Genomic DNA, 17,084 nt, shown 5'->3' on the forward strand with positions numbered 1-17,084 from the left:
CAGTAGTGGTAGGCATCTATAATTAACAATAGTTTACTGTATGTTCTCGCATGGCTAGAAGAGAGGAACTTAAATGTTTTCATCACAAAGAAACAATACCTTTCTGTGATGATGAATTTACTAACTACCCTGATTTGGTCACTACATATTGTATACATGTATTGAAATATAACTCTGTACTCCATAAATATGATCAATCAATATGTTTCGATTAAAAAAAATAAATTAATAAAAAAAGAGAAGGTGCTGGACCTCACCCCTCAGTGGCTGGGATCTCTTTGCCATCTTATGGAGTTAAAGTCCTCTGTTCCTTACCCACATACTCCATGCCACAGGTTTCTTCCTTCCGTGATTTCTTCCTGCCCTCACCTTCACCCCCACCTCACCATTAATTCTGAGTTCCTGGAGGGCCTAAACAGCAGAGAGACTGCGAATAACTTTCTGGGCAGGAGAATGAGGTAGGAGAGATCCGGGCTAGGGATGATAGCCCAGTAGCAGAATGGGTGAGAATAGACACCAGGTTTCTAGTATCAGGCATGCTGTGTTTGCCATTGTACTCACTATTGAAACTACAGTGCCAGACACAAATAAAGATTTGTTGAATGAACGTAGGGGCAGAGGGATGGGAGAAGAGAGGTTAGAATTGAGGAAAGGAAGTGAGAAGAAGTTGGTTGAGGTATCCCTACTCTCCTAGTTACATGCCTGCTATAACCTAGGTGACCAAAGCAGGCCTGTCCTTGGTGGTAGCCTTTAGAAGCCTATATCATCATCACCACTGTGAGTAATATCATGTGTTGTACTTACTCCTTACAATGCCACTATCCATTAGGTATTATTGTACCTTTTGCAGATGGAGCTCAGAGATTAAGTGACTTGCCTGAGTTCACACAGTAAGTCCCAGAGCCAGGACTAGAACCAAGGTCTAAGTCCAGCGTTGTCTGGGACAAGGTCTTTTATTCTATAGCAAAACTGGTTAAAATGCAAATTTTCAGGAAATATAAGAACAAAGCTCATACTGAGCATAAAGGCAGATATTAGATACTGTGCCAGACACTGGGACAGGGATAATCATATTATCTTATTTAATGCTCTTCATGGTCCTGTGAAATATAGATACCATTATTACAGATGAGAAAATAGACGTGGCAAGAGGGTTAAGTTATAATCCAAGTCACACAGAAAGTGGCAGGTCGGGATTTGAACACAGGTCTTCTGATTCCAGATCCCTAGCTCCAAAGCCATGTGGACCTCCCTTCTATATAAAGATGAGTAGAAGCCGTAGGCATCCCCAGACACAAAGTAGCTGCAGAAAACTCATTGTCTCCACCTCTCTCTTCCATGAGGGACTAACGAGGACACCAGTATCGTCCTCAAATAAAATGGGAGAGAAACTCTGTTAATAGATGATAGACACACAGATCTTTCTTTCGATGTCAAAACTTCAACTCGAGAAACTAGATTCTCAGTTCCTGTCATTTTAGTCTGACTATTTGAGGATGATTACCACTTATTTTTATTTCTAGGAAGACCTGAAAATGTCTGTTTTAACCACAAAATTCTCAGACTGGAGTGTATGAATGTCCGTAACCATGGAAGCTCAACGATTTTGGCTTCAATCAGAAACTGCTGTCTTTAATGTATGGAGTAACTTTTAGGAATTCCGTGAATAAGTTCACTTTGACAGCAGTGTTAATGTCTTTTCCTCACTGTCTGAGCTTGACTTGTCATTGTGGTAACAACTCCCATGAAATTTCCATGGTTTGTAATTACAGTTATACATCTTATGTCTTCCTAATGCTACAGGCCATGCTTCAGTCGTCTCTATTTTTCTTTTTAAATATCAGTTTTTTCAGTTGTTTGAATTATAAAATGTTCCTTTTAACATTTTAAACAATACAGAAATGTTTAAAATAAACCTGTCTTCTTTTTTTTTTTTTTTTTTTTTTAGTTATTTTTATTTATTTATTTTTTTTAATTTTATTTTGTCGATATACATTGTAGCTGATTAATGCTCCCCATCACCAAAACCTCCCTCCCTTCTCCCTCCCCCCCTCCCCCCCAACAATGTCCTTTCTGTTTGCTTGTTGTATCAACTTCAAGTAATTGTGGTTGTTATATCTTCTTCCCTCCCCCCCCCCCGATTTGTGTGTGTGTGTGTCTATGTGTGTGTGTGAATTTATATATTAATGTTTAGCTCCCTCCAATAAGTGAGAACATGTGGTATTTCTCTTTCTGTGCCTGACTTGTTTCACTTAATATAATTCTCTCAAGGTCCATCCATGTTGTTGCAAATGGCAGTATTTCATTTGTTTTTATAGCTGAGTAGTATTCCATTGTGTAGATGTACCACATTTTCCGTATCCACTCATCTGATGATGGGCATTTGGGCTGGTTCCAACTCTTGGCTATTGTAAAGAGTGCTGCGATGAACATTGGGGAACAGGTATACCTTCGACTTGATGATTTCCATTCCTCTGGGTATATTCCCAACAGTGGGATGGCTGGGTCGTATGGTAGATCTATTTGCAATTGTTTAAGGAACCTCCATACCATTTTCCATAGAGGCTGCACCATTTTGCAGTCCCACCAACAATGTATGAGAGTTCCTTTTTCTCCGCAGCCTCGCCAGCATTTATCGTTCATAGTCTTTTGGATTTTAGCCATCCTAACTGGGGTTAGATGGTATCTCAATGTGGTTTTGATTTGCATTTCCCGGATGCTGAGTGATGTTGAGCATTTTTTCATATGTCTGTTGGCCATTTGTATATCTTCCTTAGAGAAATGCCTACTTAGCTCTTTTGCCCATTTTTTAATTGGGTTGCTTGTTTTCTTCTTGTAAAGTTGTTTGAGTTCCTTATATATTCTGGATATTAATCCTTTGTCAGATGTATATTTTGCAAATATTTTCTCCCACTCTGTTGGTTGTCTTTTAACTCTTTTAATTGTTTCTTTTGCTGTGCAGAAGCTTTTTAGTTTGATATAATCCCATTTGTTTATTTTTCCTTTGGTTGCCCGTGCTTTTGGGGTCGTATTCATGAAGTCTGTGCCCAGTCCTATTTCCTGAAGTGTTTCCCCTATGTTTTCTTTAAGAAGTTTTATTGTCTCAGGGTGTATATTTAAATCCTTAATCCATTTTGAGTTGATTTTAGTATACGGTGAGAGGTATGGATCTAGTTTCATTCTCCTGCATATCGATATCCAGTTATCCCAACACCACTTGCTGAAGAGGCAGTCCCTTCCCCAGTGAATAGGCTTGGTGCCTTTGTCAAAGATCAGATGGCAGTAAGTGTGTGGGTTGATTTCTGGATTCTCTATTCTATTCCATTGGTCAGTGTGTCTGTTTTTATGCCAGTACCATACTGTTTTGGTTATTATAGCTTTGTAGTATAGCTTAAAGTCAGGTAGTGTTATGCCTCCAGCTTTATTTTTTTTGCTGAGCATTGCTTTGGCTATTCGTGGTCTTTTATTGTTCCATATAAATGTCTGAATAGTTTTTTCCATTTCTGAGAAAAATGTCTTTGGAATTTTGATGGGGATTGCATTGAATTTGTATATCACTTTGGGTAGTATGGACATTTTCACTATGTTGATTCTTCCAATCCAAGAGCATGGAATATCTTTCCATCTTCTTGTATCCTCTCTAATTTCTCTCAGCAGTGGTTTGTAGTTCTCATTATAGAGATTTTTCACCTCCTTGGTTAACTCAATTCCTAAGTATTTTATTTTTTTGGTGGCTATTGTAAATGGGCAGGCTTTCTTGATTTCTCCTTCTGCATGTTCACTATTGGAGAAAAGAAATGCTACTGATTTTTGTGTGTTGATTTTGTATCCTGCTACTGTGCTGAAATCATTTATCAATTCCAACAGTTTTTTTGTAGAGGTTTTAGGCTGTTCGATATATAGGATCATGTCATCTGCAAACAGGGACAGTTTGACTTCATCTTTTCCAATCTGGATGCCCTTTATTTCCTTCTCTTCTCTGATTGCTCTGGCTAGTACTTCCAACACTATGTTGAATAGGAGTGGTGAGAGTGGGCATCCTTGTCTAGTGCCTGTTCTTAAAGGAAAAGCTTTCAGCTTCTCCCCATTCAGGATGATATTGGCAGTGGGTTTGTCATATATGGCTTTAATTATGTTGAGATACTTTCCCTCTATACCTAACTTATAGAGGGTCTTTGTCATGAATGGGTGCTGAACTTTATCAAATGCTTTTTCAGCATCTATAGAGATGATCATATGGTCCTGGTGTTTGAGTTTATTAATATGGTGTATCACATTTATTGATTTGCGTATGTTGAACCAACCTTGCATCCCTGGGATGAATCCCACTTGATCATGATGAATAATTTTTCGTATGTGTTGCTGTATTCTGTTTGCTAGTATTTTAGTGAGGATTTTTGCATCTATATTCATCAAGGATATCGGCCTGTAGTTTTCTTTTTTGGTTATATCTTTACCTGGTTTTGGTATCAGGATGATGTTTGCTTCATAGAATGAGTTTGGGAGATTTGCATCCGTTTCAATCTTTTGGAATAGTTTGTAAAGAATCGGTGTCAATTCCTCTTTGAATGTTTGGTAAAATTCTGCTGTGAATCCATCTGGTCCTGGGCTTTTCTTTGTTGGGAGCCTTCTGATAACAGCTTCAATCTCCTTTATTGTTATTGGTCTGTTCAAATTTTCTACGTCTTCACGGTTCAGTTTTGGGAGCTTGTGTGTGTCCAGAAATTTATCCATTTCCTCCAGATTTTCAAATTTGTTGGCGTATAGTTGTTTATAGTAGTCTCGAATGATTCCTTGTATTTCAGATGAATCAGTTGTAATATCGCCTTTTTCATTTCTAATTTTTGTTATTTGAGTCTTCTCTCTTCTTTTTTTTGTTAGCCATGCTAATGGTTTGTCAATTTTATTTATCTTTTCAAAAAACCAACTTTTTGATTCGTTGATCTTTTGAATTGTTTTTTGGTTTTCAATTTCATTCAGTTCTGCTCTGATCTTAATGATTTCTTTCCGTCTGCTAACTTTAGGATTGGATTGTTCTTGTTTTTCTAACAGCATTCTACTTAATGACATATGGGTCCAAGAAGAAATCAAGCAGGAAATCAAAAAGTTTATTGAAACTAATGAAAACAATGATACATCATACCAAAACCTGTGGGATACTGCAAAAGCAGTATTGAGGGGAAAATTTATTGCATTAAATGCTCACTTCAGAAGAATGGAAAGATGGCAAGTGAACAACCTAACACTTCACCTTAAAGAACTAGAAAAACCTGTCTTCTTTTACTTCTCTTCTTTTTTTTTATTGGTTATGAATATTCATGATATACAAAGCTGATGCCCTCATGCCCAAGATGTGAAGGCCAGATCCATACTGGCAGCATGCCCATTACTACAAATTGCGATTGTACCCCATGTCCCCCACCCAATTATCTTCAACCTCCCTCCCCCTCCCCCTTTCTCCCCCACACCACTTTGTTCCCGAGGTATGTTCTCTCCCTCTGCAAGTCCAACACACCACTGTGGTCTTTCTTTCCTTCCTTCTTTCTCTCTTAGCTCCCACTTATGAGTGAGTACATGTGGTATTTATCCCTCTGTGCTTTGCTTATTTCATTCAACATGAGTTTCTCCAAGCTCATCCATGTTGTTGCAAATGGGAGTATTTCATTCTTTTTATGGCAGAGTAGTATTCCATGGAGTATAATTACCACATTTTCCTTATCCAATCACCCATTGATGGGCATTTAGGTTGGTTCGATATCTTGGCTATTGTAAACAGAGCTGCGATGAACATGGGAGTGCAGATATCCCTTCGACATGATGATTTCCATTCCTCTGGGTATATACCCAGAAGTGGGATTGCTGAATTGTATGGAAGATCTATCTGTAGTTGTTTGAGAAAACTCCATACTGTTTTCCACAGTGGTTGTATTAATTTACAGTCCCACCAACAGTGTAGGAGCATTCTCTTCTCTCCACACCCTCGCCAGCATTTGTTATTCTCTGTCTTTTTTATTATAGCCAGTCTAACTGGGGTGAGGTGGTATCTCAATGTAGTTTTAATTTGCATTTCCCTGATGACTAATGATGTTGAGCATTTTTTCAAGTACCTGTCCTTCCCTTCTTTAACTACTATTATGATTACCATAGTTTGAATCCTTTTGTATTTTTTCTTGGTTTTGAGACACATGCACACATTCAACCAGAGAAGATAATAATTGTGCGTATTATTCTGTAATATGCTTTTCTCACTTAATTAGATATGCTGTACAGCCTTTCAAAGCAACACATTCAAATTCATCTTGTCTTTCTAATCACGACACAGAATTTTATAATATGGATACACTAATTTGTCATCAGTCTTCTATTGATAGACATTCAAATGTTTCTCTGTCTTTTATTACTGAAGCAATGCAACAATTCATGAACTAATACATATATATTATGTACTGTCGCATAAATTCCTAGAAATGAGATTTCCGGGGTCAGAACTTTACCAATCTTCTTGATAAAGGATGGTATTTTGTTGTTTTCACTTCTGGGGTCAGAGTATGTAATTTTAAATATTCATAAATATTGTCATATTAATTATTTTAAAAGACAGTAGTTACAAAAAACACATACTTCTTTAATTTAAACCAAAAAAAGTTTTGGTAAATAAAAGCTATTAGATAGCTCCAGTATCTTTAGGAGAGCAAGTGAATCAGGGAGAGCCACAGCGAGGCATAATGCCATTAGGAACAACACCCAACCAGATGGCTGCATTGCTGTAGTCAACACACTGTTACTACCACCTCTTATAGCTTGTCTCTAATCACACTGGGGACTGGATGCCAGAAGGTGAGCCACAGATTTCCAGAAGAACTTTCAGTTTTGCCATCATGCTTATCAAATGCTGAGAGAAGTGTCTTACAAATTTGCCACTGTGATTATAATTCATATAAGGTTCTCCTTGTATTTTAAGGAGATTTTACCTTATACAATTTGGCTACATATTAATGGCTACATAATGGTTTCTGATTGTTATTTGGTCCTTGTAGCTTTTATCTTTTTTTATAATAAAAAATTCTTATTTGAGTTTCATTTTTTGATATTAGTTTTGCTTCTCTTACTTTTTGAAGTTTGCATTTGCCTGATAAATAATCTGGACCAATCCCTTCATTTCCTTTTCTTTCTTATTTCATTTTATTAATTTTTCTCCTTTAATAAGGGAGTTTAAGATACTCATTCTTATTATAACACATGTATTTTACCTTGCTCCTTTAATATTATTTTATAATTACTTTTAGCTCTACTTTTTTGTTTTCATTTTTTCATTTTTTATACTTGGATGCATTCATTGCAGTTTAAAATATCCTATTTCTCACGAATAATTTACGTTTTACTTTGTTAGTGATTTCTCCCTATTTTCATTTAAATCTATATTTTCATGCGATATACTAAAATTACATAATAACTATGTCCTTCACCAAATGTTTCACTATCCTGTTCTAAACTTTCCCTCATCCATCTCCAATTAAACAATTTTAGAAATGTTATTTTACTCTCCTTCCTTATCCCTGCTCCCATCCCCAATTCTCACGTTAATAAGTCAGAATTTTAGTTCCAGGATGTTATTAAATGCTCCTTTGACATATGTTTTGACCATTCCAAAAGTCTTTCTAAATTAATACTGCAGCTCATTGCACATTATTGCTCACTTAGAGCTAACTATAAATTTATAAGAATCATTGCTCACTTGCACTTTTTTGCTCTGTCTTCTGCTATTTTGAGGTCTTTGTTCTGATTTAATTTTTATTTGATTGCAGTAATATCGTTGAGTAATTTGTTCAGAGAAGGAATTTAGATATTATACTTTTGAGCTCAATGCTTTCTTTCTTTGTCTTTATATTTAAATAATATATGGGATGAGCCTAGGATTCTTGAGTCGGAGGCATTTTCTTTAGGAACTTTGTTATTCCAGTTTCATTGTGGCAGTTTAGTATTAGATTCTCATTCTTTTCTAAGTAATATCTTCTTCATCTAGAAACTTATGTTTTTTTTTATTCTTGGACTTTACAAATGTCACCAGAGTGTATCTTCTTTTATTAATTTGCCTAGGATTTAGGGGGCATACAAATCTGAAAATCAATACTATTTGTTATCACAGAGCAATTTTCCTCTGTCATTTCTCTGATTGTTACTTTTCTATTTATTCCTTTTTTATCTTTCCAAAATGCCATTATTTGTATATTGAGCTCATGAATCTGACATCTATGGATCTGCCATCCATGTATCAGATCTTTTTGCACATGGTTTCCATTTCTTCAAGTGTTTGTTCTCTGTTGTGAGATATTATTTCCATTTGTTTTTTCCAGAATATTAATTCAGTTTTCTTCAGCGACTATTATTTGGTCTCTCTATTGAATTTTTTAAATTCAGAAATAATGTTTTTTCTTCCAGATTTTTTTTGGTGACCTAATTGCATCTCCTTAAAACATCTTATTACATTAAAAAAAAAAAAGTAGTATTTGTCCATCTCTTCTATTAGTTCTGCTTCAAGAGGAGCCACCTGTTCTTGTTTTTTTAACTGAGTCCTTTTAAGTAGGTTGTGATTTTTCTTTGCCTACTCTCAGGCACACAGTTCAGGCTATCATTGCCTCTTGACGGTGATGAACTGACTGGTGGTAAAAGGTACAGTTGGAGATTTTTGTCTAGTGTCTTGGCAGCCAAATGAACTGGAAAACCAGCAACTCTTCTCTTGAAGAGAGAAAAGGCTATCCTTTTATAACCCCTACAGTTCACATCCAAGGCTGCTAACATCCCTTTGGTGGGGCAACATTTTGAAGGACAGTAAACTGCAAGTGGGAGGAGGAAGTATGTCTTCACGTGTTGAGGTGTGTAGGGCCCCCTCAGGCAGAGGAGAACTCTTTGGTCTTGTGCCAGACTCGACTCTGCTAGAAATACAAATCTTTACTTGGACTTGGACAGCTTGGGGCTTCTGAGATGCAAACGATGATACCAGAACCTACTTTTTTCCCCTCTGGAGAATTCAAGGGTTCATATTTGCCAGTGGCTTCCTTGATTCCCCAATAGCAGATCATTTTTAGCTGAGCTGCCACAAGTTAGTGGAAGGAAAAAAGGCATGTGAACCTTCTCCCAGGCCACCATGAATCCCAGTTTCTGAATTTTATGCCAAAAGAGGAGTAAGAATTTAAAAAATTTTTTGAGTAATTTAAGAGAATATCATCAAAATGAGTTGGAATATTGGTGTAAAAAAGATTATGCATGTATAAAAATTTATATACAAATTAGAAAATGTTGCTCTTACTCACTACAGAAAGAATTTTTTCCAATAGAAAAGTTTTGAGAGAAATTGGGAAAGTATCTTTAAAATTATAAACCATTCTGCTTTCTTATTTCTCACTTAAAAGAAGTTTAACATTTTATTTGCTGATTCTGACTCAACCTTGGCAGATATAATGGCTTGCATGTATAAGATCTAAAGTCAACTGTCTATTAGAAATGTCAAGTCAAGTCAGTCCCCTGTGTGTGTACAGAAAGTGGGGTGCTTGTGGTTGGCCTGGCAGCTGGACAGGTTCAATCTTCCTGTCACAGAGCAGTTATGGAGAAAAACATCACTTGGTAAAGTAATGTTCTTTTACTCCTCAAAGTCCTCCCCTTTGCATTTGATTTTATTTACAGATAGCCTTGGATACCAGTTACTGGACTGTCATTAATCACGTCTTCATCTGGGGCAGCATTGCCACTTACTTCTGCATATTATTTACAATGCACAGTAATGACATCTTCAGCACCTTTCCAAACCAGTTTCCATTTGTCGGTGAGTCCTATTGTCTGGTGGGGCCTAGTATTATGCTGCCATTTATCTGTCTTTGTAACTTATTTTTTGTGTTGGTTGGGGCTGGGGATGACCAGTGATCCTTTCTCCAGGAATTAATTGAGCCAGGCATCTGAAGGCTTCCAGGCTTGAAAAGAAGATCCAAAGATTAGTTTCCGCTGTCCTTACCAGATGCAGAAGAATCACTATGATAGCATCTTACAGTTTATCAATATCCCAGATGCAGTAGGCTATCCCTTTGCAGACAAGAGGGCAGATACACCAGGGCTACCTGAAGGTTTGTGAAAGTTCATTTATGGTAGAGGAAGAAAGAGAAATACTAGACTCTCCCTTTTATGCCACATTATCACCAACATCTCTACCAAAGTTCACATGTAGAATTTATTTGCATTTAGATAAGAAAGAAACGACGTATAATTTAGAGCCTTCTAAAAATTGCTGGACATTGGTCCATAAGTAGCATGAAGAGTAGGTGCTATAGTTAGACAGCCAGGGTTCAAGTGCCAGCTCCACCACTTAAGCTGCATGACCTTGGGAAAGTGTCTTTTCCTTTCCGTACCTTAATGTCTTCACTTATAAACTGAGGATATTGACAATTCTTTTCGTAGAAAATTTGTGAGAATTCAGTGACGTAATGCATATAAAGTACTTAGCATGTATCCTGATACATAGTACTTTTTCAATAAATGTTAACCATGATGATGGTGACTATTATTATTCAAGCAAATGTGACTTGATTACTAGCTGGGGATAGCAGAGGAATCTGAACATCAGATGGGTAGCAAAGCAACTCCTAAAGTCTCTTAAAACCTTGAGATTCAATTATTCTACAAAAAGTGTACATCTGGTCTATGTATGGAGCATATTCCCATTGCATTTCACATTTCAAAATGTGCTGTGGATTGACTGAGTTGTAGCTCCCAAAGTTCATATATTAGAAGCTTAATTCCCACTGTAACTGTGGAAGGTGAGAAACCCTATAATGGTAATTGAAAGGCGGGGCCTTGAAGAGGTGATTAGATTGTAGGACCATGCCATAGTGAAGGGATTAATAATGATGGTCAGGAGAGTGGTTCTGAGGGCTTTAAAAGAAGAGCACATGAGAGGTTAGTCTTTCTCTCTGCTCTGCCATTTTCTGCTGTGTGAGACCCCTGCATTGCTGTAAAGCCACCACCAAGGAAGACCCTCACCAGATGTGTTCCCCGCACTTTGGACTTCCCAGCTTCTAAAACTGTAAGCAATAAATTTCATTTTCTTACAAATTACCCAGTTCTGTATACTTTTTAAATAAGCAACAGAAATGGACCAATACAAAATGATTCCCAGCAAAGGCCACTGAGCTTTACATAAGAGGCCCATTAATATACTTTCTTAGGAGTTTTGAAATCTCTAGTGTGGGTGAATTAAGTTGGTAACAGTGATTTTAATGAGTTTATCTCAACCAACTGGAAAGGATAGATGCACAGTGACAACCTCCTTGAGCTCAATCAGGCAAGACTGAAATTTGGATCCACTGGTTGGATAACTCAGTCTAGAAAAACAATTCTTAGAAGACTGATTTATGTAGAAAATAAAATAGAACTGTAAGTTAAGACATTTCCATTGAGTCAAGGGCACCTACAACTGTAATCACATTTAAATGCAAACATACCCTTAAGAATATTATTATTCAACTTTTGCCTCCCCCTGTGTGTACTTGGAAATCTTTCAATTGCACCACTCTCACTTAATATGTAATGTTAATACTTTGTTTACCAAAAGGTTCTGGCCATGTAGAGACATGTTGGTTATGAATAAGAATATGCATATTAGGAAAGAAAGCCACTAAAACTATTTTTAAGTGTTTTTTTTTTTTTTTTTTGGTTGCTAAATCTGAAAGTTCAGTGCACTGACTAGAAGACTTCCATTCCTAAGAGAGCATACTAAAAATGCATAATAAGTCTGGAATGCCTCAACTGGAGAAAGTAGATTATGTGGGGACCGCTCTTTCCAGCTAAGCACAAGCTGTTCCAGGAATTAATTACTTAGCTGCAATAAGACTTTTCAAAAGTTAGATCAGTGCTGGGTTTTAAGAAAAAAAAAATTTTTTTCCTTAATAGCCAGCAGCAAGCAGGAGTGTGGTTTTAAAGTGAAGCTTGTATTTCCAGCCATGCCTGGGGATACCGAGCTTCAAGGAGCTCAAAGAGACATTTCATTTATTGAATCAAGTTTGTTTCCCATGGCTGAAGGCAACTGGAATCACTGGTCTTTGGTAGGTAGAGTCCACCCTCCAAAGCCAGAAAAAGCAGACATACCAATCAGTAACCAAGCCCTCGTACCCAAAGCCCATTTGAATGCAGTTAACCATTTAGCACTGGGAGAGGGGACTTGGATAACTGAAAACATCCCTAGAAAATGGACAAGGACAACAGTTTATTTTGTTGATATAAGCAGGGTTGGCATATTCTCATGGAATTCGTCTATCTGCCTTACCGACCCTTATTGCCTTGTCTAAACAAACGTTGAAGTATGTGCGGTGTGAGTATAAAGTAAGGAAACTGGCTTCAGGCTTGGCAGTGAGTGCCACAGCATGTTGGATGGCTATTTTAGCAGTCTCCCAGTGAGAATGACGCTCTGTTCACAAACCCAAGAGCCTCCCTGATCTCTTTGGAGCCTCGAGGAACTCATAATCAAGTGAATATCAGAAAGACAGCAAGTTTCTCTGAGGCAGCTTTTCTGGGCCATTGCCTGGAATTTAAAAAGTTGGCCCTGAAGTCGATAAAATTCACCTTTTTCGACACAGCCAGTCAACAAGACCATTATTTGAGATTGTACCTGTATCCAGAACATTCATTGTGTGGTTTTGATATGCCAGTGTTTATTCCAGAGTCCATAAGGGTAAATCTGCCTTCTAAAAATAACAGCTACTTTGTAGCCAAAGGATCTTGAGGCTCAAAGAGAAAATTGTGCTTCATGAATGAAGCTGGACGGAGCCTGGATCAGAGAATGCTTGGCTCAGGCTGGCAATTTCCAAGTGATCAGGACACTAAGCAGTTCCCAAGGGTGGTCTTACCACTTTTGCCTTCTCCTCATCACCACTGAACATACTATATTCCGGGAAGACACTTAATGTTCTTCCCAGGCAGTCCAAACCTCACCATTTCAAAAATTATTCTACAGGCACAAAAAGCCTATTACTAATTCAGTCATATTTATAACCACAGTGTATATTTTTCTTTAATGATAGGAAATGCACTGCATTCCTTGACCCAGAAGTGCGTCTGGCTTGTTATTCTCTTGACAACGGTGGCTTCAGTCACGCCAGTGGTGGCATTCAGATTTTTGAGGGTGGATTTATACCCAACCCTGAGTGATCAGGTATGTTGCAGTGCTGATGAGTATTTGGAGGCTGGTTCTTGGCTCTTGGAATGGTGTCCTTCTCTGACTGATTGGAAGCTCAGGGAATGGATAATGAAAGTCCCACAGGCAAACACCCACGGGTGCATGGCATCACATCAGAGTAGATGGGACTGCCAACATCTTGAATGTACTAGACCTGCGTGCCAATGAAGAGAGGCGTCTAGACTAAATGTGGGTGGGGAGTTATAAATCACTGGCATCATTTTGGACAATTGGTCCAAGAGAAAGGCAAGCTGTAGGGAAAGTTATTGACTTGAGGGTACAATAAAGGGCACAGTAAAAGAGAGACTAGCAAGGTCTGAGTCAAAGGGGCTTCAAATATTTGTAGAAATGCAGGAGCAGATTCAAAAACGTGGGGGAGATGTTGACTTCTGAACAGAGTAAGAAAGGAAATAGCAACATGGTGGATGGATTGGAAAATAGAAAGTTAGAAAGAGAATTGAAAGAACAGATTATAGAAATACCTAAACCAGGGAATTAGCAGAACACATTTCAGTATTTCATGGGAAGAGGAGTGTAAACAAGACAATGTCAGGTTAGGACAGGACTCAGATAGAAAGAGAAAAGGAGAGAGAAAGGGGAGACATAGTTCGTAGCCATGCCATGCAAAAGGGGAAAACACTGATGGGATGGGTGGGACCAGGCTAACGATGCTGGAGAGGAACTGAGGTGGAATTTTTCTTATGATTATATCCCTCATGTTCTGGGGCCAAAGTAAAAGATTCACAGAGTCCATTGTCATGTCTGTCTCTTCGGCTCTATGAGCTCATTCTGATATAAACCCAGAAAATGATGGATGAACTGAAGGAAGGAAGATGGTGCGCATTTTTCCTGTGTTAAGTCTGATTGTGATTTTTTGCTTAATTGCTTTCTCCTGACATAAAAGTCAGAATCCAAGCAGTTTGGCAAGTTGGAGAATAAGGTTGCTTGCCCCAATCCTCAGATCTTTTCCTCCTCAACTTTAAGGGGAAATGAAAGAAGTGTTGGAAACTCACCCAAATGATGTTGAGCCCTTCAAAAGGCCACAAAAAAAAAAAAAAAAAAAGAAAGAAAGAAAAACTAAAACAAATCAAAACCCTTAAACAAATCAAAATACATTGACCTACCACAAGAGTTAAAAATTTTTGACTCTGATTTTCTAAATTTTCTCCTATTCCAATTACTGATGACTATTGGATCTGAGAACCTCTAAACAAGAAAGAAAAGACTCTTTGGAGGGAATTATTATGCTGACTGTTTGGGTGGTACATGTTAGAAAATCTTTCTGTACATGAGTAAGCTCCTGTGCATTTAAGACATATGAAATAGAGACAATAATGAAATTTGTCTGAATATTTCTTGTTTACTTAATAGTTATTTGGTAGGAATAAAAATAACCAGTGCCCAGTGTGACCTTTTGGGTGGAACATTTCTTGGTTTTTAGGCTTAAAACTCCCTTTTGCAATGAAGGTAAGAATTTTGTTATTGTCCATGTTTCTTTATTGAAAAGTCTTTCATTTTACAAAGTGACCCACTGCCTGTATTTGTCTACATCATCTCATTCTGTGTCTGCTCCTCTCTAGATCCGCCAGTGGCAGAAGGCTCAAAAGAAGGCAAGGCCCCCAAGAAGCCGAAGGCCTCAGACCCGCAGGTCAAGCTCAAGAAGATCTGGATACGCTTTTGCTCACCAAGAGGGCTATGGAGAACTTATCACATCTGGAAAAAATATGCGAGCTAAAAATCCACCCCCAACATCAGGGTTGGAAAAGACACTTTATAATAGCACTAGCTGGATTGAAAATTTATGTAAGAAAACCACAGACACAGTGAACAGCTTTAGTCAGGATAAAACAGTGAAACTGTGAGTCAAAATGAATTTGAACTACGGAGATATCTTTTTGCTTCAGGTGGAGCTGAAATTCAGCTGGCCCTAGAGTTTGAGAATAGGGGCTAGCAGTGGGGCAGATGGCCTCACTTAACGTAAATCTGTGGCAGATTTAAGCTGCCAGTGCCTATCAAATATGGGTGTGCTCTATGGGAAACCAGGCCAAATGTTCAGTTTAATTCCTGATTTGGTAGACAAAATGCTCACAGTACAAAAACAGATTTTTTATCAACCAAGATACCAATTGACTTGAACTTTAGAATCTTATGGAGTTTATGGAGAAAAACTTGTAAATCTGTATTTACATTGAATGGGTCCTAAGGTAGATAAAAGGGTGCATTCCAAAGGTATATATCTGAGATGAAAAGCATGTTTGTTGACAGGTAAACACATATGTAAGAACAGCGTTTTCCAAAGTACGCTTTTAAGATAAAAGTGTGTCCTGTGGTGCTTTCAGACTAAGAGTCACGCGTCACTCTCTAGTCTTGATATCTACCTGTCTGTTCAGCCAGGACTACAAATCATTTTCCTTCCTGAAGAATAGAAAAGTGTGTTTGTGTTCCTCATTTTTCTACCAGTCTAGGGACAAAGTGAGCTGAGCATCTTTATAGCAGTGTAGGCTGGTAATTTGATCAAATTCATTCAAAAAGCTCTCAGACTGTGTCATGTAGGAACGTATTCATGAAATGTCAAAGAGAGTCTTTCTACTAAGTATTCTAAATACTTTTCAGTGACTTTTGTAACAACCTCAGTAGTAATTTGCTGAGCACCATCCAGAACCATTCATGGAATCAGCAAAGCACTGGAATTTCATACTTTAATGACAGCATTCCATGTAGTCTATGGACAAATATTTTTAAATTTTCCAAGTTTAAAAACTTCTGAATTTAAACCAAACAAATTAATAAACAATCTCATTAATTATTATTTAAATACTCAGGTTTAGGTCATTTAGAATGAGTTGCTTCTGGATATCCAGCTGTCATGTTTATAATTCAAACATATACCTCATGGGGTTGTTTGATGATCGTCAAAGCACAAATTCTCAAATCATTAAAAACTATTTCTCATTTCAATAGATGAGTTAAATTCCAGTTAACTCATCATCAGAATAGCAGAGCAATTTGAAGAGAATATGAAGAACTGGAATTTAATCAGTGGGGAAGGCTTTGAAATGAGATTGCTAAGTAAGATATAAAACTGGTTAGTATCCTACAGGGAAATAAAACTATAACCTTGGAGGTAAATTTCTCTATTAGAAAGCAAAAATAAATCATCATGCCTTATTGGTTTTCTATGAATCAGTTTTTAACTTTATAGGGTCCTTAATCTGGCCCCTATTGAATTATTAGTTAGACACAGTTACGTTGCTCAAGAGAGTTAGGTGACCCTTGATGACCCTTGAGTGGGCTTGATGGATAATGGGCTAGCGTGATATTTATGGCTCATAATCCTTTTTTTGGCCTTAATTCCCAAGTCTGGGTTCACTTTTTCTGAATGGGATAAAATGAGATATGTGTAAAAAAGCCCCAAACAGTGCTTTAACCACAGTAAATTCTTACAGATGTTCCTTTTTCCTCTATATGCCCACCTAGACTTACCTAGTTAGTTTTCAAGGTCTAGTTTGTCATCAGCTTCACTTTGCTCGCTTTTTGGAACATCTTTGAAAGATTTGAAAACTTCAGTAAATGTTGTTTTGGCACTATTGTCTTTTGATGTTTTGTGTCTTCCTTATCAGAATTCGTTGGGGGAGATTTTTTTTACATTTTGGCCCACTGTTTTTTGTTGTTGTTTTTTTTTCTCCTCTCCTTTTCATGCCTGGGGAAAATGTACATCATTCTTAGGATCAGAGTCAAGAATAAAATGAACAAATTGGACCTATGTGTAAGGGATGAGAAAGATTAAAATGGTCCAATTTTGAAAATTCAGTTCAAATTAAATAAGGCTATTTATAAGCATATAGTGTAGATGATTGTGAAAGAA

At 37.4% G+C, this 17,084-nt stretch overlaps 1 protein-coding gene across 1 annotated transcript in view; it reads left to right on the forward strand.

Annotated features, from left to right (window-relative positions):
• ATP8B4 (ATPase phospholipid transporting 8B4 (putative)) overlaps nt 1–15,081 on the forward strand; it is a 201,528-nt gene extending 186,447 nt beyond the window's left edge. The window contains exons 25-27 of the mRNA XM_063090055.1: nt 9,682–9,820; nt 13,065–13,195; nt 14,800–15,081. Of these exons, the coding sequence (XP_062946125.1) occupies nt 9,682–9,820; nt 13,065–13,195; nt 14,800–15,081 (552 nt within the window). The remainder of the gene's footprint in view (nt 1–9,681; nt 9,821–13,064; nt 13,196–14,799) is intronic.
• The last annotated feature ends 2,003 nt before the right edge of the window (nt 15,082–17,084 follow it).

This window comes from Cynocephalus volans, chromosome 3, assembly GCF_027409185.1.
Source record: "Cynocephalus volans isolate mCynVol1 chromosome 3, mCynVol1.pri, whole genome shotgun sequence".
Lineage (NCBI taxonomy): Eukaryota > Metazoa > Chordata > Mammalia > Dermoptera > Cynocephalidae > Cynocephalus > Cynocephalus volans.